Source organism: Scyliorhinus canicula, chromosome 15 (assembly GCF_902713615.1).
Source record: "Scyliorhinus canicula chromosome 15, sScyCan1.1, whole genome shotgun sequence".
NCBI classification, from domain to species: Eukaryota; Metazoa; Chordata; class Chondrichthyes; order Carcharhiniformes; family Scyliorhinidae; genus Scyliorhinus; species Scyliorhinus canicula.
The window spans coordinates 51,986,596-52,008,341 of NC_052160.1; the positions used below are offsets into that span (position 1 = coordinate 51,986,596).

The 21,746-nt window shown below is 43.7% G+C and overlaps 1 protein-coding gene across 4 annotated transcripts in view; it reads right to left on the reverse strand.

Annotated features, from left to right (window-relative positions):
- Positions 1-21,746, reverse strand: part of lmf1 (lipase maturation factor 1) — a 945,108-nt gene that overhangs the window by 396,608 nt on the left and 526,754 nt on the right. For all 4 annotated transcript variants that reach the window (XM_038821131.1, XM_038821133.1, XM_038821130.1 and 1 more), the window contains one exon: positions 9,386-9,553. In XM_038821131.1, the coding sequence (XP_038677059.1) occupies positions 9,386-9,553 (168 nt within the window). The remainder of the gene's footprint in view (positions 1-9,385; positions 9,554-21,746) is intronic.

The following is a 21,746-nucleotide window of genomic DNA, read 5'->3' on the forward strand; positions in this document are numbered from 1 at the left end:
GTGGTCCTCCGCGATGGCCGGCGCGAAGGTGAACCCCCCCCCCGGCGCATGCGCGGGGATGACGTCAGCAGCCGATGACGCTCCCGCGCATGCGCGGACCCGCGCCGGCCAGCGGAGTCTCTTCGTCCCCGGCTGGCGCGACGCCAAAGGCCTTCCACGCCGGCCGCAAACCACTCCAGCACTGGCCTAGCCCCTGAAGGTGCGGAGGATTCCGCACCTCTGCCGATCCCACGCCGGAGTGGTTCACCACCATGGTGTTGTCCATGAAGACCAGTTTGGCATGGAGATGGAGGGCAGGAACCGATCTGCCCCCAAAGCGCAATGGACAGTGCATCAGGAGCAGTGTGGCACTATGGAAGTGTTACACTCACCTCGGAGTCTCTGCTGAACTGAGGGCCACCTTGTACATGCCACTCTTCATCAATCGGGTGTGATGCCGATGTGATTTCACGCAGGCGAGACGCAAGACTGGAAAGCCTGACAGGATGCCTGTTTTAATGAGCATTCATGAGACGTAAATGAATAAAATAGCATTCGCGCCATCGATCAGTGGGAAAAGCGTCATGCCATTGGGAGAATCTCAACGTGATTTTACGCTGGCAGGTTTCTGACTTTTTGGCTCCCACCAGATTCTCCGCACCTGCCTGCTGCAGGCAGGATGGGAGAATTCTCCCCATGGAAACTTTACTCTGTGGCTATTCTCTAGCATCTACAGTTTATCACACTGTACTTCCAGTTGAGAGACACTACCAAGCTAACTTTGCAATGAGCAGGGGGCCTCCATGCAACAAGTGTATCTCTGCTGCATGATTATCTCTGTGGCCTTCCAAATCTATACTCTACAAAGCTAACTGCAGTTACCATCAGGAGGCTGAAACATTGCAAAGCAACAAACTCAAATGAAAATATATTGGCAGTGTGGTCCCAGGTTGGCAATACAGTCTGTGTGTAGCGGACTTTTTCACAAGAGAGGCTTTCGTGTACATTTGACATCTTCTAAATCAATCTCATCTGATTGACAACTCCTTTCAATGCCATCAGTTCCATATATCACTTTAATGTAACAGGAGGGGAGATGTGCTGTTGCTCTCCTCTAGCCAAACAAAAGGCGTAACATATCACAAAATATTAAAATTCGAACTTGTTGCAATACAGGCAAATCCATAACTTGTTTATTATCTGTACAAATAGAATACCCCCTTTAACTAATTTGCCGTGGAACTGAGCATAGTTTTGCAGATCTCTCAAAAACGTTCACTTAAGAGGAAACGTGGAAGATGTATGGGACATATGATTGCTTCCCTAAAATTTTGCTGCACTTTACTTTGGGACGCCCCGAGGGTGATAGCAATCTACAAATACTTTTGCAAATCCACCGGTGAAATTTTGCATGTGTAGACCCCAAGGTCCAAGCTGCGGAAATACTAAGAGATCCTTCTTGTGATTAATTCCCTGAGAATTCAGTTTGGGTTAACGAGATTATTTAATGTCAGTCAACACTGGGGTAGGCGAAAAACAAAAACAAGTTACTAACTTATCAACGTATGGGCCAAGTCTTGCAGAAAATTACAACATGTGAAAGGGTAGCTTTTTATCCCCAGGCTAGGTTGGATGGATGTAACAATGTACAGAGATCAACATGGCATAATCCATCATTCACTGCTTTAGTATTGAAGTTCCTGTCACTTTGGATTTCCTACTCTCCCCTTCCCAGCCCCTCAGTTGCATTAAAGATGTACGAGACATAAGATTGCTTCCCTAAAACTCCCCTGTGTTTCTCTTATTCACATTTAACGCTGAAACCGCTTAATCCTACGTTACATCTTCACTGTTCCAGTAGTATGCTCATCACTTTAAAAGACTATCTTGACCGTGTAGATAGAGAAAGGAAAAGTTATACCAAGTGTAGTGAAACTATTGTGAGTGACACTTTCCCCCAGGGCATGGGTTGTTGATGATTGTGATTTTTCTTTTCTTCAATAATACTGCAGGTGTGAGTTGTGTGCCAAGGTCATATTTCGTGAAATTACAGTTCTTTACTTTGCAAATACACATTAACAAAGCCTAAGCAATGATTCCTGTGATAGCCAGTATCCTTCAAAAGTATCACTCCAAACATCACTTACGAAGATATTTGCGGGCCGCTGGGGAATAATAAAAGCACAATTGAATATTTCACTTTTCAATTCTTTTTTTTTACAAATTTAGAGCTCCTAATTATTTTTTTTCCCAATTAAGGGGCAATTTAGCATGGCCAATCCACCTACCCTGCATATCTTTGGGTTGTGGGGGTGAGACCTATGCAGACACGGGGAGAATGTGCAAACTCCACAGAGAGAGTGACCCGAGACGGGATCGAACCCGGTTCCTCGGTGCTGTGAGACAGCAGTGCTAACCATTGCGCCACCGTGCTGCCCACCTTTCAATCGTAAAGGTAATATTTGGATGTCTCATCTCCCTTATTAGCATCTGCAGTTATTTTAAGTATTAAATAAAGATAACTGGCCATCACTAATCTAAGAAAGATACAGGCGACATATAAAGGGTGATTTTACAATCTATTATTTCCAGATTGCCATTACTCAATGGAAGCCAAATGCGGGAGAGCACAGGTGCAGAACGTATAATTTTCTACCCATTAATGTTAATGGCAGGGACTTGCATTTGTATGGTGCTTTCATGACTTGAGGGCATCCAAAAGTGCTTTATGGCCAATGAAATACTTCTGAAATGAAGCCTTTCTTATAATTAGGGAACCTGGAAACCAGTTTGCAACTAGCAAGTTTCCAAACAGCGACATGAGAAGGGCCAGATGATCTGTTTTTGCAGTGATGTTGACTTGCGGTTAAACATTGGCCAGGGCTCTTCTAACACCATGGGATCTTATATATGCACCTGAGATGGGGCCTCAGTTTCTGAAAGATGTTACTTACATCAAAATCAAACTCAGCCAAAAAGGTCCTCTCTAATCAAGCCCCTCAACAGCTTCAAAGCCCACTCATGAAGAAATGATCACTTGCGAGAACTGATGCGAGGACAATATATGATTTAGAATAATACATTGTGGTAGCGCGGCCCCTTCAAGGGGCGTGCCCTCACAGTCCATGTGACTGGCTTGGGGCCCATCATGCAGGTGTGAGAGAACCCCAACCAATGAGGTATCAGCCTGGATCCTGGGGTATGGGATCCTGCTCAGAGTGAACCCGGGAGCGAATGTGAACATCTATATTAGATACTCTTGTGTCTGTACATACGTTACCCTTGTTAGTTGCCAATAAGCACTTTGTTCTTCATTATTACCATCTGCCTGGTATTGCCTTGAGACACCATACCATCCCACACTATCTCAACAAAACCAATTCTCAAGGACCAACGTTTAAACGTACCACTTGCTCATATTGATTGCTTGAAGATCAAACCTCGAATAATGACCTGGAACTGACAAATATTCAGTGAAGCTGCCCTGTATAATTGTTAGAAGAGAAGACAGGTGGAATTTTAGCATTAATCACCTCAAAAAAAAATTGAAATTTACTGGAAATTGTCATGTTGTAAAGGCTCCATGTGCTAAATTAATTGGCAATGGCTGGGAACTATTGTTGTTGTACATATAAATGTTTACAGATGAAGCCTTTTAATGTGACATTCTAAAACGTGACGGTAATGCCAGCATGAACCAGTTTAGCATATTTAAATCTTCATTCAATTGTGCTGTCAGTTTTGAGCTGGATTCTCCCTGCTACTGGGATTCATTGGCCTGCAGGAACCCCTGTAAATCACGACTGGTTTCCAAAAGTGGAAACCAGTCGTGATGAACCAGTCGTGATGGCATCATCAGGGGCCTTGGAGGCTATTTAAGCTTGGGGAGGGTGTTCACTCTCGTGCCAGCACCTTGTGTGTGGAGGGTCCCAGACATCTTTTGATGGTGGGGGGTGGAAGGGACCCAGGGGAGAGTGAGAGAGTGGGGGGTGGGGTGGTCCAAATATTCATGGAGGCAAAAGAAAGACCTTCAACTTAGGACATCCCAATCTCTGAGGAGCCCGTCTTGCTGGCATCTTTAGGTCCTCATTCCAAAGAAAATGTGGGAGAATTCAGTGAGAATCTCCCCAGGCTCTGAAAAAAGTGGTTGAATTGCCCAAAGCACCCAGTGGGAATCTCACCCGTTTTCCCACCGGGGACAACACCCAGAAATGTTTTGGGAGAATTCTGCTCATAGTTTTTAAGATAAGCAAGTCACATCGCACAGAAGTACAATTTCCTCTCAGATGATTACAAGAGTTTGCTTTCAATAATGCTCATTTTGGCATGTGAGTCCCTTTACGAAAAGTGTATTTTATCAAATGGCTGCAGTGATGTCATTGTGTGGGTGGAGCTGGAATGTGTTCCGCTTTTTACTTTCATTTTGAGCTGGAAGCTCTTTTTGGCTCTGTTTCTTAGTTTCGCTTTCAGTTAGAGAGCTGCATTCAAGCCAAGCAGATGTATACTGGTGTCTCTTTGTATGTTAAACAAGGTGTTTAGATCACTTGATCATTTAAAAGTGATAACTGGCATGCGGGGATCCTACCCCGGGTGGCCTGGCCCACGACCGGGGCCCACCGATCTGTGGGTGGGCCTGTTCCATGGGGGCACTTCTTCCTTCCGCCCTGGCCATGGCGGAGCCCTACGGAGAAGAGAATCCCCTATGCATGTGCCAAAATATGATGGTCAATCTGCGCATGTTCGTGATCACAAATGCCGTTCCTCGCATGTGTGAACTCGCGCTGTCCCTTCGGCGCTACCCCTCCAGCGTCAACCTAGCCCCCGAGACAGGTGAGAATTCCTCACCTTGGGGGCCCGTTGATGCCGGAGTCGTGGCGCCGGTTTTCCCGCTGGCATGGGGACTTAGACCCTGGAAGGGAGAATCCCAGCCAGGGAATCTGAAAATGCTACATAACCACTGAAGAACTTTTGAAATGTAGTCATGATTGTAATGTGGGAAACATAGCAATTAAATTCTGCACTGTAAAATCCTATAACAGCAATGTAATAATGACCAGATAATCTGTTTTAATAATGTTGATAAAGGATAAACATTAACCAGTACACTGGGAATAACTCCGCCTGGTTTAAAATCTCATCTGAAAGACACCTCTGACAGTGCAGCACTTGTTCACGACTACACTGGAGTGTCAGCCTTGACTTTTGTGCTCAAATGCTGGCATGGGTCTTGACCACAACCCTCTAACTCAGAGGAGAGAGATGTGTGGGTATAGGTTGGGCCTCCACTCTCTTGATGACTAATCAAGATCTTTAGAATCATACAAGGTATAGTTGATCAGGGAGAATGTTTCCTCTTGGGAAAACCATAACTAGAGGCCATCAATATAAAATAGTCACCAAGAAATCCAATAGGGAACTCAGAAGTAACTTCTTCACCAAAAGAGTGATAAGAATGGGGAACCCGGTATCTCATACAGTGTACCGCACAAAGTGGTTGAAGTGAATAGTATAGATGTATTTAGGGAAGGCTAGACAAGTTTGAGGGAGATGGGATTGGATGAGTACGATGATAGATTTAGATGACAAAACATGGGAGGAGACTCAAGTGGAACATAAATGCCGGCGTGGCCTTGCTGGACTGAATAAAGCGTTTCTGTGCCGGACATCCTATGTAATGCGAAAGATGGCAACTGAGCCATAGCCAGAGCAGGCATATGACCAGGAAAGTGCACCCTAATGCATCCAATAATGCTCTATTTTTTGTACCAAATCTCCAGTGGTCATGGATAAGCTAATGCTGTTCTTTGTATAAAATGATAGGTCCATACCTAGGTGCCTGATAGTCATCTAAATGGCCCCTCACATGGAAACATAACAGAAAAAAATCAAACAACAGATTCAATCATCTTTCATATTGATCACTAAAATAGACCTAAAGATAAGATTTTAACAATGATCTATGCGCTCTTGAGGATTTTCAGGTAATGTTTTGAGACAATGTACAGTGCATCAGAAGAAACACGGAAAGAATATTACCATCCATAAGTTCTGAGTACTCCAACCTGTTGGACAAGTACAAAGTCATTTAAGCAGCAAATGTGAAAAAAAAATGTTGCATGCTTTGGAAGTCTGAGGGTAGAAATGGCTGCCAAGAATGCATTAGCAGCCAGATGCTTAATGTCTTCATCCAAGATCCTGCATGTCCACTACTTTAACACACTTGCCAAGCTTATCATTTCAACTGAGTTGGCATCTTCATTAAATAAACACAACATCACTCTTAAGTGCTGCACTCATTTACAGTAAAAAAAAAGGCCATCAACTTTCTCTTTGTTCTTTACTGTTTCCAACCCATCATTGCAGTGGCCCTGCGCTTGGGTCAACTTTATCGAATAACTGTTGAAAGTTACAGGTGCAGCAGCAAGTTGAGCACAAATCTGTTCATTTGCAAAGTCCATTTAATAAACTAGCAGGGCATCATGGAACAGAAGCGCATTATGGGAATTTGGGCAAGGGATTGGTACACCTGATTCACTGCTTGTACAATTTTGAACAGAAAGTCAAGGAGTCACTAATCAGACCGCCACATCTATATTTTTAATGTACCATCCTGCGTCACTCAGAAGCAAGAGATTGTACAAAGTGTGCTTTATAATAATTGCAAAGAAATCCTTAAAATAGAAATACAAGGTGATTAGGCAGCTTCTTTATTCAGAACAATCAATGGGAGTAAAATATTTAGCTGCTAGTCCTTTGAGTATAGAAGATTGAGCGACTGAGGAGTGATCTGATTGAGGTGTTTACAATGATTTAAAACAAAGGTTCTCTGGGGTATTTTCCTCTGGTGGGGAAATCAAAAGGTTCATGGTAGAAATTTATAACTTGTTAGAAACTCTCACCCAAAAAAGTTGTTGATGATGGGCATGTCAACAGAAGCTTTCAATACTGAGATCTTCTTGGGTCAGGAAGTCAAGCACATTTGGCACTGGCAGCGAAATAGAGTTGAGAGGAAGATTAATCATGATCTAATTACATGGTGGAGCAGGCTCAACAGTCTACTCAGGCTCCTAATGTCCCTGTTATGTCCATAATCCCATTCAGAAAGGAACTCATTTATTTCTGTGGAACTGAAGCAAGTGACTAAAATTCAGTCAGTTCAGATATTCCAAATGTATCTGCTAGTGAACAGCTGATGGCAAACTTTATGGATTTGGATTAAAAATGGCATCTTTCATAACCAAAATATGTAACCACAGATGTGATAAGCAAGCATCCCCTTAACATAAAAATGAAGCGCAAGTAAATATCTGAGATTCCTGGCACACAAATTCTGGACACAGTTTGATTCCTTTCTGCCCTGACCATCAGAAATTTGACACCGTTTGGATGTAAAATGTTACACGGAGCAAAAAGAGAACAAAAAGAGGCAGAGTATTCGCGCAGCTGGTAAATTTCATGTCACGGCTGTTGTTATTGAGCAACAGAGAGTTGGGATGTTGCAAATTTAATTCCGTGCTGTCCAAAAAGAAAGGCTTGAATTCACACCCACCTTTTGCAACCTCAAGGTGTATCAGAGTGCCTTCCAGCCAATGAAAAACCTTTTGAAATCTAGTCACTTATGAAATGCAGAGAACATGACAACCAATTTGAACACAGGAAACTCCCACAAACAGTAATCTGATAATGATTAGCTTATCAGCATTTTTTAATGATAGTTGAGGGATACATATTAGCCAGGATACCCCTGCTCCTCATCAGAATAGTGCCCTGATGGGACCCGAGAGGCAGACAGGGCTCAAATCAACATCCCACCAAAAAACCTCCTGGTTGCCTATTGCATAATGAAACCCCCAGAACAGAGGTAGGGCTTGCAGTCTAGAAAGTTACAAATTTGATCACCAGGCTGTGCGAACTAACTGATCTCAGCAATTGTCCCAACCAGATCACAGAATTGGCCTCAATGCCTTTTAATAGGTAGAGGAGGGACTGGGAGCGGGTGGGGGGAGGGGGATTTGGGTTCTTGATTGCTAGCCATTGACTCCCTGCCGGGTAGTCTGCATGTATGGATATTAGGCAAGAACAGGGACAGACTTAAGAGTGCTGCATCACCAAGGCACCTTCCCAGCGGTCAACACATTTACATATGAAGAACAGTCACTTGTGTGAGGCAAGAAGAGACGACTGATGACTATGGGATCATAACATGAGTTGGAACTTTCTTCTCCAGAATGGAGACTAAAGGGGTACCCTGATATGAACTTTAACATTATGAAGGGTAGGTTAGTCATATAAAGCATCACTTGAAGGGGAAATCAAAGCTATGCTTCATAAGTTTAAGATAATCAATAAATCCAATAAGAAATTCAGGAGGAACTCAGAGTGACGAGAATGTGAAACGCTCTATTTCATGGGGTAGTCGTGGCAAATATCAACAATAAGTTTAAGAGGAAGCTGGATAAGTACTTGTGGGAGAAAGGAAAAGTAGGGTTATGCTGTGGGTGAGATAAAGTAGTGTCATGTGCGACCCTTTAGGAAAGCTTTTTGTCTTATCACATGGCTTTAGTGATGTCATTGTGGCGGTGGGCTGGGCTGTGGTTCTGTGAGCTGTTTTTGGTTTTGCTTTCACATTTGGCTGCTGTGGACTCAAGTCAGAGAACAGAAGTGTTTTGGCACATCTCTCTCTATTTTCAATTTAAATATCTGTTCCAGTAAAAATGACCTTGGTGGTAGCTTTCGATATAGTTTGCTTTCTGGAAGGGTTTAAACCTGCTTGTGAGACGGGGATCTCAGGAAAAGCCAGCCTTATTCAAGTCAGAATGCACAGTGCTGTGCTATGCCTTGAAATGGGGTTTTTGGTTTACTGTAACTGGGTGGTGCCTTTATGATTGTAATTGATAAAAATTCTTGCTGTGTGTCTATATAAATGTTTACTCCATCCTTCAAATAAAGCTCGTTAGATTGAAGTGTCTGGGAAGACTGTTGAATCACACCTCTAGTGAAGGCGCTTGTGCTCATCCTAGCCAAATTTAACAAAGGTTATAGGTCAGGTGAACTACATAACTTACTTTGGAGTTTCTAAACCCTGGCCCATATAGGAGGAAGAATATAAACAAAGAGCGTAAACAGCAGCATGGTTCAGGTGGGTCAAATGGCCTGTTGTTGTGGTGTGAATTCGATATACAAGAGTAATACTTTCACAGGAGTTGGTGAAAAATTGGTGAAATAAGCAAAGTAACTGCGTGGGAAAAGAAGCCTAGGAATACACTAGACCATAGAAAATTATCCTGTGGCAGTGACAGTTGTCAGCTAACTGGGATACCTTTAATCCCATTTCTTTTTCTTCTGAGCATTTTTGTAACAATAACATGAGAATTGAGCAGGAGTAGTGGCAAATGTCCAATCCTACCTGGAAAAGGATCTGCAGGATTCCATGGATTGCACACATCCGGCGCCCAATTAACAGGAAAAAGGGCACGATAAGCTCAATAAAATGGTTAGTAAGGACCTCAAAACTGTGGAACCACCATGGGGATCGATGCATATAATATGCAATAGGATTAGGCACAGGTTGAGTCTGGAACATAGAACAAAAAATGATTGAGGATTAACAGAGATGAGCAAACAGATATCAATTTTCGAGTACAAGATGTTGAAAACCTGCAATGAGTTGCTCTTTCTAGGGAAATGCTCTGGAAAATACTGACTGTTATACTTCCAAATGCTTTTTCACAAAGCCTGTACACCTCCTGCAGTTAAAAGAAAAACCCAGTCTCTGTTCTTTGGCATGTCAGGAAACTCCTTGAACATCTGCAAGAAAGAAATTGTAGCCAGATTCTGGGCAGCCATGTGCTTGGGGGAAGGTTGGTATTCTCTGTACCTGAGCCAAGAGCTTACTAGGGTGCTGCTGTAAGAGGGACATGAGAGAAGTCACCCGATTTCCTGAACGCTAATCTAAGTGTTTGTCGGGTCACAAATTGGTGTGGTTTGCTGGTCACAAAGGTAAGCAAAGCTGTCGGCCTGCCGAAAACATGTCCACTGTTCCTCCCTTTATTTTGAGGCACGTAATTGGCAGCAGGGAGAGAATCCCTGGCTCCAAGTTTTCATAGTGGCAGTACAGTGGCACTAAAATACTCATCAGTAGCATCTGAAATCTTTGAGCATTAATTTCATGAGATCCTGCAAGGCTCCTAGGGAAATGAAGTGACTGAATTAAATAAATGTGCAGAACATTTCATCGAGAACAGAAGTGTTCCTGAGCAAGTGTCGTTTTGTTTTTAAATGGCAAAAGGCAAAGGAATTATTTTTACAATCTTGATCAGTTAATTTTGGAAAGAAAAATCATGAGTTTCAAATAGTTATGCGAAGGCCATTGATGTTTTATTAGCACTCTAATTAGCTACTTAGTTGGCATGAACACAAAGCACTTTCACTTGCTGAAACTAGTCAGGATCATCGGGGGTTCTTGAAGTGCTGAGGTTGACTTTCAGAAGGTTGTGGAAATAACATGCACTATCAAAAGTGGAAAACGTACATAACATACTTCTAAACTTGGGTTACATGTTCAGTTCCGACATGTTCATGTTCCTCACAAATGGTACAACATAAATATATCTGCATTGCCAATAAACAAGTGTGATAATAATCTCCATGCAACCTGGAATTAATAAACTAGTTCTTGTGTTTGCATTTGTATTAAATGAGCACAGAATTCAACCCCCTCTCCCTGAGGACACTACCGCATCCTTCCTTCCTCTTCCAAGACCAATGCAGGAAGCACCCAGCAATGGCTAGAAGTTCAACAACTTCACCGGTAAGGGTCACAGAATTATTACTTCCTAGGTCAGCAAGGTGCATGTCTTTGAAATGCTTCTCGAGGCACTTCCTGAGTGGAAACAATTCAATTCAGTGTGGTGTCAAATGCAGCCAGCTTTCACTTGTTCTGAGTTGCAGGTTACAATTCCTTCAGTTAGACATTGCACAATTTAATATTATAATTCTGTTGAGTAACTTTGTAGATTCTGCAATGTAATTGTGCAATCTTCAGAAGCCTTTAACAGAAATTGAAAGCACAGAGCCAATTGATGCTGACCATAATAGTTCGCACAGGTTGAAAAAAATAAGGGGCGGTTCACTGGTGCAAATCTCGTTATGTTGGGAGAATTGCCAGAAAGCCCCGAAACGCGTTTGCGCCAGGCGCTAAACAGCAGGTGATGCTCCCGGCCTGCTGCAGCTGACGCAGTCGGATTCAAGTACTCAGTGGGCATTAACCAGATTCGCAATTTCAAATCCTAACTTAAAAATGCTAGGAGTGTTTGAAGCCGGTTTCTCCTGTCTCCCGGTATTCTCCCATCCGCAAGCGCAACATGAAGCCCTCCCACCACCGGAGACCAGGGGCTGCCCACAATGGAAAACCCCATTGATCAGCTGGTGAGACGGAGAATCCCGCCATCGGCGGGGCATGCTGCACCAGAAAACTGGTTTGGGAGAATCCTGCCCCAGGTGTGATGACCATGGAGCCCCCGGGTGGCCAGGGATATGGCAGCCCAGTGCCAGGTTGGAAATACCAGGACCACATTGGAACTGCCAAGGGCGTGGCCTGAAAGGGGAAGAGGCATGAAGTGAGGAGCATTTGGTGACCCCATTACGGGGTGTCGCTCACCTGGGGGGAGAGTGGGGGGGGGGGGGGGGGGGGTGTGCTGAACAAACACCATTTTGGAGAACCCCAATGCCAGCAATTCTTTGGGTGGGGGAGGGGTGAGGGGGTTGATGCCAAGGATGATGGTGGGTGAACATTGAAGCCCCAATGCCCGCGATGGTGAAGGTGAAGGAGGAGTACTGAACTCCCGATGTCGGCGAAGATGGTGGGGCCTTAACTGTCACTTTGAGGTCAGGGCATCCCGACTTGCCGCCGTGTATAGTGCCGGTGTAAAACTCATTCCCCATCAAATAAATGTCCGAGTGCAGCTGGATCACGCCGAGTCACCTGGCGGGTATCGCACCCCCAATTACCACCGAAGACCACACTGAGACATCACTTGGGAGAATTATGCCCTAAATGTGCAGATATGGGCAGCACAGGACTGTTGCTTCACAGCACCCGGGTTCCAGGTTCAATTCCCGGCTTGGGTCACTGTCTATGCGGAGTCTGCACGTTCTCCCTGTGTCTGCGTGGGTTTCCTCCGGGTGCTCCGGTTTCCTCCCACAAGTCCCGAAAAACATGCTGTTAGGTAATTTGGACATTCTGAATTCTCCCTCTGTGTACCCGAACAGGTGCTGAAATGTGGTGACTAGGGGCCTTCCATGGTAACTTCATTGCAGTGTTAATGTAAGCCTACTTGTGACAATAAAGATGATTATTATGTTTGTCAGTCATGACATGTCTATTACTATTCGCTTGTCAATAGCTTTTCAAAGTGTTACATACATTAGAACATTAGAAAATCATTACTATAATGCCACTTTGCATTTTTCACCAACTAGATTTAAGAAGGACAACTGCAGCAGGTCATGGGAAGAGCACCATCTCCAACCTCTCCCAGTTAAACACCATCCTAACTTGGATATATACAGTATCACTGTTGATTCAGCACCGCCTGCTCCCTGCCTAGCAGCATTTGTCTGCAGAAATTCATGCTGCATCACCTTCTCAAGTGTAACTTGGGATGAGTCCGAATTGCCGGTCTACTGGACATACTCATTTCCCAGGAATGAAAAACAATACTCGGTTTCAGTGAACATGTATGGAATCTACACGCTTATACTTCAACAGCAACAACTTGCATTTACGTATCATCCTCAAAGTAGAAAAACCACTTAAGCGATAGAGTTCTCAACCAAAAGAACATTGGTTTGATGCACATGGTTAACCATAATTCAATTCGCTATCCCTCAACTGGAAACATTTCCACCAGGCCTGGGCAGCAGCATTTTGAATGAGGGTCTCCAGAAAGAATCCGGGCGGTTTGTGACTTCAACAGGATTCTGTCTTTGTTGACTTACACAAAATTTGCATTTTAGAGAAGGTTTTACAGTGACAGTTGAACATGCAAAATGTTTGCAAGTTAGAATCAACTGGCACATTAGCGGCACATCAGTACTGAGAGAAAGCTCAAAGCTACGGCAATATTTTCAAGCGGCCCCTGAACATTGAAGTTTTAAACACCTCAATTAAATGTAGGAGTGATTTATCTCGGAGAAGGATCAAGAAGGGGAAGGAATAAATCATGTCTGACCCACTTTACTCCCCAAATAATATCTCTTATGAATCCTGAAGTTGCAGGGCCGCTAATTCCTACTCATCCATGATTTGCACATGCCCACTTCTACAGCTGGAAAGCATGAATTGATGAGCAATTTACAAGGAGCAGAAAACAATCAAAAAGTTTTATTGAAAACAAATAGACATCAAACTTTTCAACAGCATTGCATGTCCGGCAGTTAAAACTCAGTTGCTGCTCAATACTCATGAAAAGAGAACGAGTAGAAAAGTTCAACACTTTCACACAATCTAAATGTCCGATTGATGTGTCTTCATGAAATTCATGCCATTGTATTGTTAATTTGTTAAGAAATGGATTTCGACATATGCTGTTTTGGACCTTCCAGTGGCAAAGCTAGACCATACTTTGTTGGAGAACTAATTAAAATACACTACAGACAGGGAATTTGGGAGTGGAGCAGCCAATAGCTATTGACAAACATAATAATAATAATCGCTTATTGTCACAAGTAGGCTTCAATGAAAAGCCCCTAGTCGCCACATTCCGGCGCCTGTTCGGGGAGGCCAGTACGGGAATTGAACCCGTGCTGCTGGCATTGTTTTGCATTACCAGCCAGCGGTTTAGCCCACTGTGCTAAACCAGCCCCAACATTGGCCATCAAATCCGATTTTGATCATGTACAAGGTTGAAAGATCCGTGCACGTCTAATGGAAAAGCCCGCACTCGACTGGCAAGTCCACATTTGGAGAATTTACAACAGATCTGTACTTATCATGTTAATAATGCTGCCTTGTGAAGTAATCCCTTGGTGTAATACGGGTAGCCCAAGTGAGGCTGCAAGTACCTGAGCCAATTGAGGACTTCTAAACTGTAATTGTTTTCAGATGTTGGTGGCCCAATTCATTTCAAAGCGCATGTCCTGTGCTTTGCCGTTTAAATATATTAAAATTTCAATGGAAGGTAGGATCGGAAGTAATTATTTAATAATGCATTACTCAGTTACCCCATCTTTAAATTCAGAGCAGCTGCCTGGTCTCCAATCGTTATCTTAACTCTTTAAATATTTCCTGCAATACAATATTTACAAACGCACTGCCCCACTGAACTGCAATTTAATTTAATGTAATTGAATTGTAATTTTCAAAATGAATTTCAAAAGAAACATACTTTTGAGTGGACATCCCATGTTAAAGGTAACACTCAACATTACTAAGTGACCAAGTAAATGGATATAAACGTTAAATGAGTTTTAAAGATTCAATTCCACTGAAGAAGGAACTTTACAGTCAGCTAAAATGCCTGAGTTTATTATTTTTATATGCACTGAGCGTTGAGTATTCATGTTTATTCCCAGGTGGAACAAGATCACTTTAAGAATTCGATCATGCGACATACTGAAGATGTCATCGGCGGTTTGGGCGGGCTAACAGTCAGTCTATTCTAGCAGCCTGTGAGAAAACAGCTTGCTAATAATGCTCTTGTTTGCACTTTCATGGTCTGCCAGCCTATCCTTTAAAAATACCACACCACAGAGGTGAACTTACAATGAGACACACAGACATGCAGTGCGGGACCCGACCAATGATGCGGCTCCATACTGAGAGGTGACTGCAAACCGTTAATCAGAGAACATTAATCAGAGCCTGGTAGCTTGGAATTTGCTGATAGGCTCAACAGAACAACATCGGGCTTTGATTGGTGGGCTCCTCTTTGCAGCGGGAAAACAATGTGCACGACACTGAGGTGGTGGACATGAAGAGCAGTTCAGGGATCGCCTGATTATCTCCTGTGAAATTTCTGAATTTTCATTGAATTTTTTCTGATATTCGGCCTGGCAGCCTTTGGCAAAAGTGAGGTCGCTGACCTTACATCGAAGTGCGAGCCTGTGAAACCTTCAGTAAGGCGAGAAGGTGGTGCTTGGCACCAGCTATTGAGGGAAGCAGCGGGGAGGTGCAAGGACCAGGCAAGCACTGGTGTTCTGGTTTTCAAGGAGCAGCAGCATGACTCAGTTAGAGCGGAGGCCAGGGCTGAGACTGAGAGGGCTTGGCAGCACCAGACTGGCGGGAGAGGCCAGGTCAGATAACCAGCACCAAGGCAGCCAGCGAGGAGCACACGCTGTCGGTGACACTTGAGGCCGGGTCACCCGAGTAAGAGGTGTGCAGTCAGGAGGTGCGAGCGCCAGGTTTTCGAGGAGCAGCAGCTATCTGGGCGACTCGACCAGAGGCCAAGGCTGAGAGTGAGAGGGCTGGGCGGCAACCAGCCTGGCAGTGGTGAGAGCAGGGGCCAAACCAGATAGCCAGCAGCAGCCAGGCAGCCAGAGCACATGTGGACATTCATGTTTGAGACCTGGCCACCCGAACGAGAAGTGAGCAGTCGGGAGGAGCGAGGACCAGGCAAGCGCCGGCATCGTGTTTCTCGGGGCGCAGCAGGGCGACTCGACCACAGGTCAGGGCTAAGAGTGAGAGGGCTGTCTTATGGCCAAAGTTTGTTCCACTTGATATGATTGAATATTTTGTAATAAATAGACCAGAGAACATAGAAAATATGGTAAATTTGAGAAAAGTGTTTGTGGTTTGAGACCGAAAGCAGTTTAGAAGTCTTAATGGGTCCTACTTTCTGAGGGTGAGGAGAATTGGCATGACGGAAAGAAGAAATTGGTTGATTTTCTTCAGAACCTCTAAGGCAGTCAACTGTTCTGTTTGCAAAGTATTCCCTGCTCCAAGTAAAGGGAAACAATCATACGTCGATGGGTGCTCTAACCGGAGAAATGTTGTAAGAGGTATTGGTGGTCATGGAACTTCAAGAAGTCTTTTTAAGCAGTGTGTGTGTTCTTTCAAAGATGTAAATTATCTGGAAGAATTGATTCTGTGTTATCAGCTGTTTGAACGGAGTATTCTTATTGGAGGAAAGTGTTGAGATGTGTTACTGTCAGTGTCAAACTGCTGTCTTCCTTGGGACTTCCTGGAGGAGGATATGATGAGTCATCAATGTCAACTTGAAGATGTAATTTTTTTGCCAGCTTTGAATATTTCACTGAATTTGACGAGCTTCAAAAATGATCAACATTGTGGTTCTGGGTAGACTATCTTTTTAACACTCAGAACTTACGATGACTTCATTACTATAATGGCAGAGCCACTCAGAAACCAATTCAGTAATGAAGTAAAAGATGCCAAATACTATTCCATGATAGTTGATTCAACACCAGGTGTGAGTCATGCAGGCCAATTAATATTCATTTTAGGAGATGTGACCAGCGATGGTAAAGGTGTAGAGCAATTTTTCTGTTTTGTCCAGTTACATTCCCACATTTCTGAGTGCTTGGAGACAACTGTTTTGGAAAACATTGCAAATTTAGGTTTGGACATCAAATACTGTTGTGTGTGAAACTTTGATAATGCCTCAAATATGATAGGAAAATATTCAGGTCTACAAGCAATGTGGAACAACCTATGGCCCTGTGCATTATTCATCCATGTTCCAATCACTCCTTGAATTTAATGTGCAACGCAGCATCTGAATCATGTGAGGCAGGCGTATTTTTAAAAAACTTTGTTCAAAACTTGTATGCCTTTTTTTTCGGTTTCCACACATCAGCGGAATATGCGGCAATCACGCTTGGAGAAGGCACATCAAAAACATTTGACAGTCAAAATAACGTGACACCAGGTGTTCCTCTCGTGCTGATGCTATTTTGGCTTTGAGAATGAACTTGGTTAATATTAAGGAATGCTAATCAGATGTAGTCGCATCAAAACCAAAGAAAACGTGTGAAATCTGAAGCAAAATCCTTAGTAGAGAAGTTTGAAAAGTATAATATTGCAGTTTGTACTGTTTTGTGGAACCATTTACATCAGAGAATTAATATCAACACAAAATGGTTGCAAAATGTTGAAACAACTTTATTCAATGTTTCACAATTGTCAGCCTCAGTTAGAATTTTTTTCATGGAAGTCTGAAATGACTGTACCTCAGTGGAAGCAGAGGCATTAATATTAACAAAGAGTACAAGTCCCTCTGATAATGAGAAGTGGACAGTGCACAGCAGGTTACTTTTAATGAAACAATGGACAACAAAATTACTTTAAACGTGAAAGGGAAGATCATCATTGATACTGTCAATTTCATTTGTGATACTATGGGTGGGATTCTCCAATAATGGGGCTATATCCCATGCCAGCGTGTAAACCGGCACTAACCACTCCAGCGTCAACGGCCACCGAAAGTGAGGAATTCTCCAGTTTCTAGGGGGTTAGGTTGACGCCGGAGTGGTTCCCGCAGCTGCAGCCGGCGCCAAAGGGCTGGCGTGAGTTCGCACATGCGCAGAATGGCAGCGTTTTCCCGCATATGCGCAGAATGGGCGGCAGAGTTCCACGCATGCGCGGGGATTCCCTTCTCCACGCCGGCCGCCGGGCAATATGGTGGAGCACCACAGGGGCCCAGCACGGAAGAAAGAAAGCCCCGACGGAACCAGCCAGCCTACCGATCGTTAGGCCCTGATCGTGGGCCAGGCCACCTTTGCCCCCCCACCTCCCCCCCCCCCCCCCCCCCCCCCCCCCAGGACAGACCCCACACACTTACCTGCCAGGTCCCACCGTGTGTGAGGTGAGTAATCGATGCCGGCGGGACTGGGCAAAACTTTTCGGCCACTCGGCCCATCGGGGCCCGGAGAATCGCCGGGAAGTGCCGCTGTCAACAGACCCCGACCGGCATGGCGGAAATCCCGTCGCCGCCTGAAAAACGGCCTCCAGAGAAGAGGGAAGCCGGCGTCAGGGTAGCGGGGCAGGATTCGCGCTTCCCCCAGGGGATTCTCCAACCCGGCGCAGAGTTGGAGAATACCTGACAATAATGGTGCAATTGCAGAGTAGAAGTGAATCTCTGAAGAACATAGAACATAGAACAGTACAGCACAGAACAGGCCCTTCGGCCCTCGATGTTGTGCCGGGCAATGCTCACCCTACTCAAACCCACGTATCCACCCTATACCCGTAACCCAACAACACCCCCTTAACCTTACTTTTTAGGACACTACGGGCAATTTAGCATGGCCAATCCACCTAACCCGCACATCTTTGGACTGTTGAAGAAAGCTGTTGAATTATTTCGCGTGCTTTTCAACAAAAATTTGGATAAGAATGTTCAAAGCCGTTTAAGTAAGAGATTAATTGAATTCTACTGGGAGGAAACAAATCCTTCTGAAGGTAAAGTAAAACAATTCATTAATTTCATCAATAATGATGAGCTCTATGCTTTGAGATCACCAGCTGATTTACAGGCTTGTACATGATGGATTGTAGCCAACCTTTCCAAATGTGGAAACCATTCTGAAAACATTTTTACCAATAGCTGTCACAAATGCTTCTTGTGAATGTTCATCCCCTGTATTGAAATGAGTGAAAAATTATTTGCGAAGTATGGTGAGTCCAAGAACATTTGACAAGTTCAGCTGCACTGACAATCGAAAATGCAACCTTACAAGATTTTACCTACAATGAAGTTACTGATAATTTTGTGAAGACAAAGTGCAGAGGAAAGGCTACCTAAATTGCAATGGAATGCAAACTGATGAAGCAAGAAAATCTAAAAACATCTGTCCCTCTACCATGTTCTCCAGTCTAAATTCTATTCTCCAAAAGAGAACATATCACTGGTCTGATATAATGCCTGGTTGTCACATGCAGACGATTATATCAGTGAGTAACCACCATCCTCATTGCTCTCACTACTGGCCTTCATAAAGTCTCACCTCTTCTGGACAAAAAGCGGAATCCAGCCAGACAATTGATAGAAAGGCCACTGATACTAGACTTGCATTGGGCACTCCCCTTCATTGCACTGGACGTTTTCTGGCTCATTCTGTGCTGTGCTGCAATCATATGATCTGCTCATTTCTCCATCCCATTGCTCAGCAGCCAATTCATGTTTGCTCACCTCAAGAACACAGATCGCAATATTAACCATCTCTACCATCAGGCTGACAACAGGTAGGCTTGGATTTCAATTAATCAATTACAGGCTTGTTCTTAAAGAGCACTAAATGGGTTAAGCAATGATTTTGGGTTTTTGTGGCATGCATTGTGGATTTCAAATTTATCAATTGCAGACTTGTTCTCATAAGTTAAAGAGCACTAAAGCAGCGATTTTGGCTTTTTGGGACTTACATTGTGTATCTCAATTCATCAATTGCAGGCTTGCTCTCATAAGTTTAATGCACTAAAGCAGTTCAGCAGTGATTTGGGGGTTGTGGCTTGCACTGTCTGAGCTGCAGGGTCAAGAGGACACTGATGTCATTGAGGGCAGGGCTTGACGTCATTGGGGGTGAGACCTGACGCCATCGGGGTGGGGTTTGAGGTCATTGGGGGCAGGTACTGATGTCATTGGGGGCAGGTACTGATGTCATTGGGGGCAGGGCTTGACATCACCAGTGGGTGGGACATGACATGGGGGCCACGTAAAGAGAGAGCGCGCGGGGCCCCAAAAGTGTCAGTACGCCTCTGCCGCGCTGTGTAAATTGACAAAGTTCAGTGAAAGGACAGAAGTTCTTCAACCTGAAACTTTAATTTGGTTTCCATCACCATAGATGCTGCCTGACCTGATGAGTATTTCCAGCACTTTCTGGTTCTTTTTCAGATTCCTTACATCCACAGTATTTTGTCTTTGTATGGGTGAAAAAGGTCCCTTGTCTCGCGAAGTTGATTTCAGAGCAATAAAGTAGGCCGCTGCCAGGTCATCAGTGCCATTCTGCTTCAGGATCAGTGGCACTGGAGTTCAGAGCAGGATTAATTCAGCAACTCGACTTTACCACTGATTTTTATAGGAGCAGTGGCGGAGGGGTGGGTAGAATGATGACATTGGAATTCGGCAAGGGAAACCATACAGCAGCGATAAAGAGACCTTAAATTTGTGCCATGGTTTAATTCCCTTGCACCTTTTCCAGGAAATTCTGGCAACGTTATCATGCCACAGATACATCATATTGCCAAAATAATTCTGGTCGCAGACCTTACACTTTTTAAACTTACACAATATTTGAATAAGGGTTTTTTCTCTTTATTTTCCCTCAGAGCCAACTTTCCAGGCAATTCCTATTAATTAGCCGACAGGGTGAATGAACTTTGACCAGGAGGGACTTAGCCTGGATGGTCATTTTTCCATACAAACCACAGCAACTGTTAAGTGATCTATCTGGTGACCCAGCAATGAACTTGGGATGGGATATTGTCCATGAATGCAACTTAATTTGAATGAATGCAAAAACAAGGAGTCATATTCAAATGCTAAATTTCTCTGAAACAGTCTTATTTTCATGAACATGACCAGTTGAACAATCAAGAAAAAACGAAAAATCTGTCCCTTGAAAACAGTTAATCACATCGTGGGGAAATGACTTTGAGAGTTACGATGACAAAGAGAAATTGCATGCCTAGTTTAAATGAAGTTGTTTTTTATTATTTTAAGGATCGAGTTGTGTCAATTTAGATCAGATTTCTAGCCAAATGATTCAAACTTGGCGAATAGGGCGTCCTTAATTCATGCCTCATGATAGTTGATCATGAATCTTAATTTGACTACTGTTATTAATGGAGCATCCAATACTCTTGCTGGAAGGGAGTTAACCTGAACATAAGAAAAATATATGTAAATGCAAGTGGTGGAAAAAAAGTTAATTCCTTCTATTTCTGAAGGGAAATCAGATGGTAAAGTACTTTATAAAGAGAGGCGTATTCCACCACACAATACATAAGATATCATTGATACAGCTGTGTTTATCTGACTTCTTCCTTTTAGGACACAGCGCTCAATTGTTGCCAACAGGCACAACCTAAAGTCAATTAAAAATTAATTGGTGCTGATCAGGACGGTTGGCAGATGGGCAATTGCTGGCAAGTTCCCAATGCCAGAAGAAATTGCCTCTCGAATTTTATATTTTTGACACTTAAAGTGTAAAAACTGAAGAACGATAGACTGCTGAGGTTAAGATATTGATACATGTGCACACTTCGGGTAATTCTGTCACACATGTAAGCCGTTAGAAGAAACTAACAAAGTGGAACATAAAACGTGACAAGGTGAAGTAAGGTATGGTATACCGGAAGTGTGCACAGGTGCAAGATTTCTAGATATGTGCATGGATACATATGTGTGCATGCTCGTGCATGCATGTGAGTGCTCTTTTTCCATCAGATGCTGCAACTCCTACAAAATATCTTGCCAACTGCAATTTAGGTTCTGACTTTAAATGAGGCTTATACCTGAAATAGAAATTCTAGGTGAAAAGTGTCACTCATTGTGGAGCTACAAGAAACATGGATTTGTATATATTACTGCATAACATCGACGTGCATTCAAAATAACCTTGATAAGGTGACCTCATGGTTTAGTCTGTCACTTGATCCTTATACCCTCGTGGCACATTTTCTCCTCTTGTTTACTTCTAACAAAAAGAACAAAGAACAATACAGCACAGGAACAGACCCTTTGGCCCTCCAAGCCAGTGCCGGTGATGCCACCCTTGGCCAAAACACTCAGCACTTCCTAGTGCCGTAT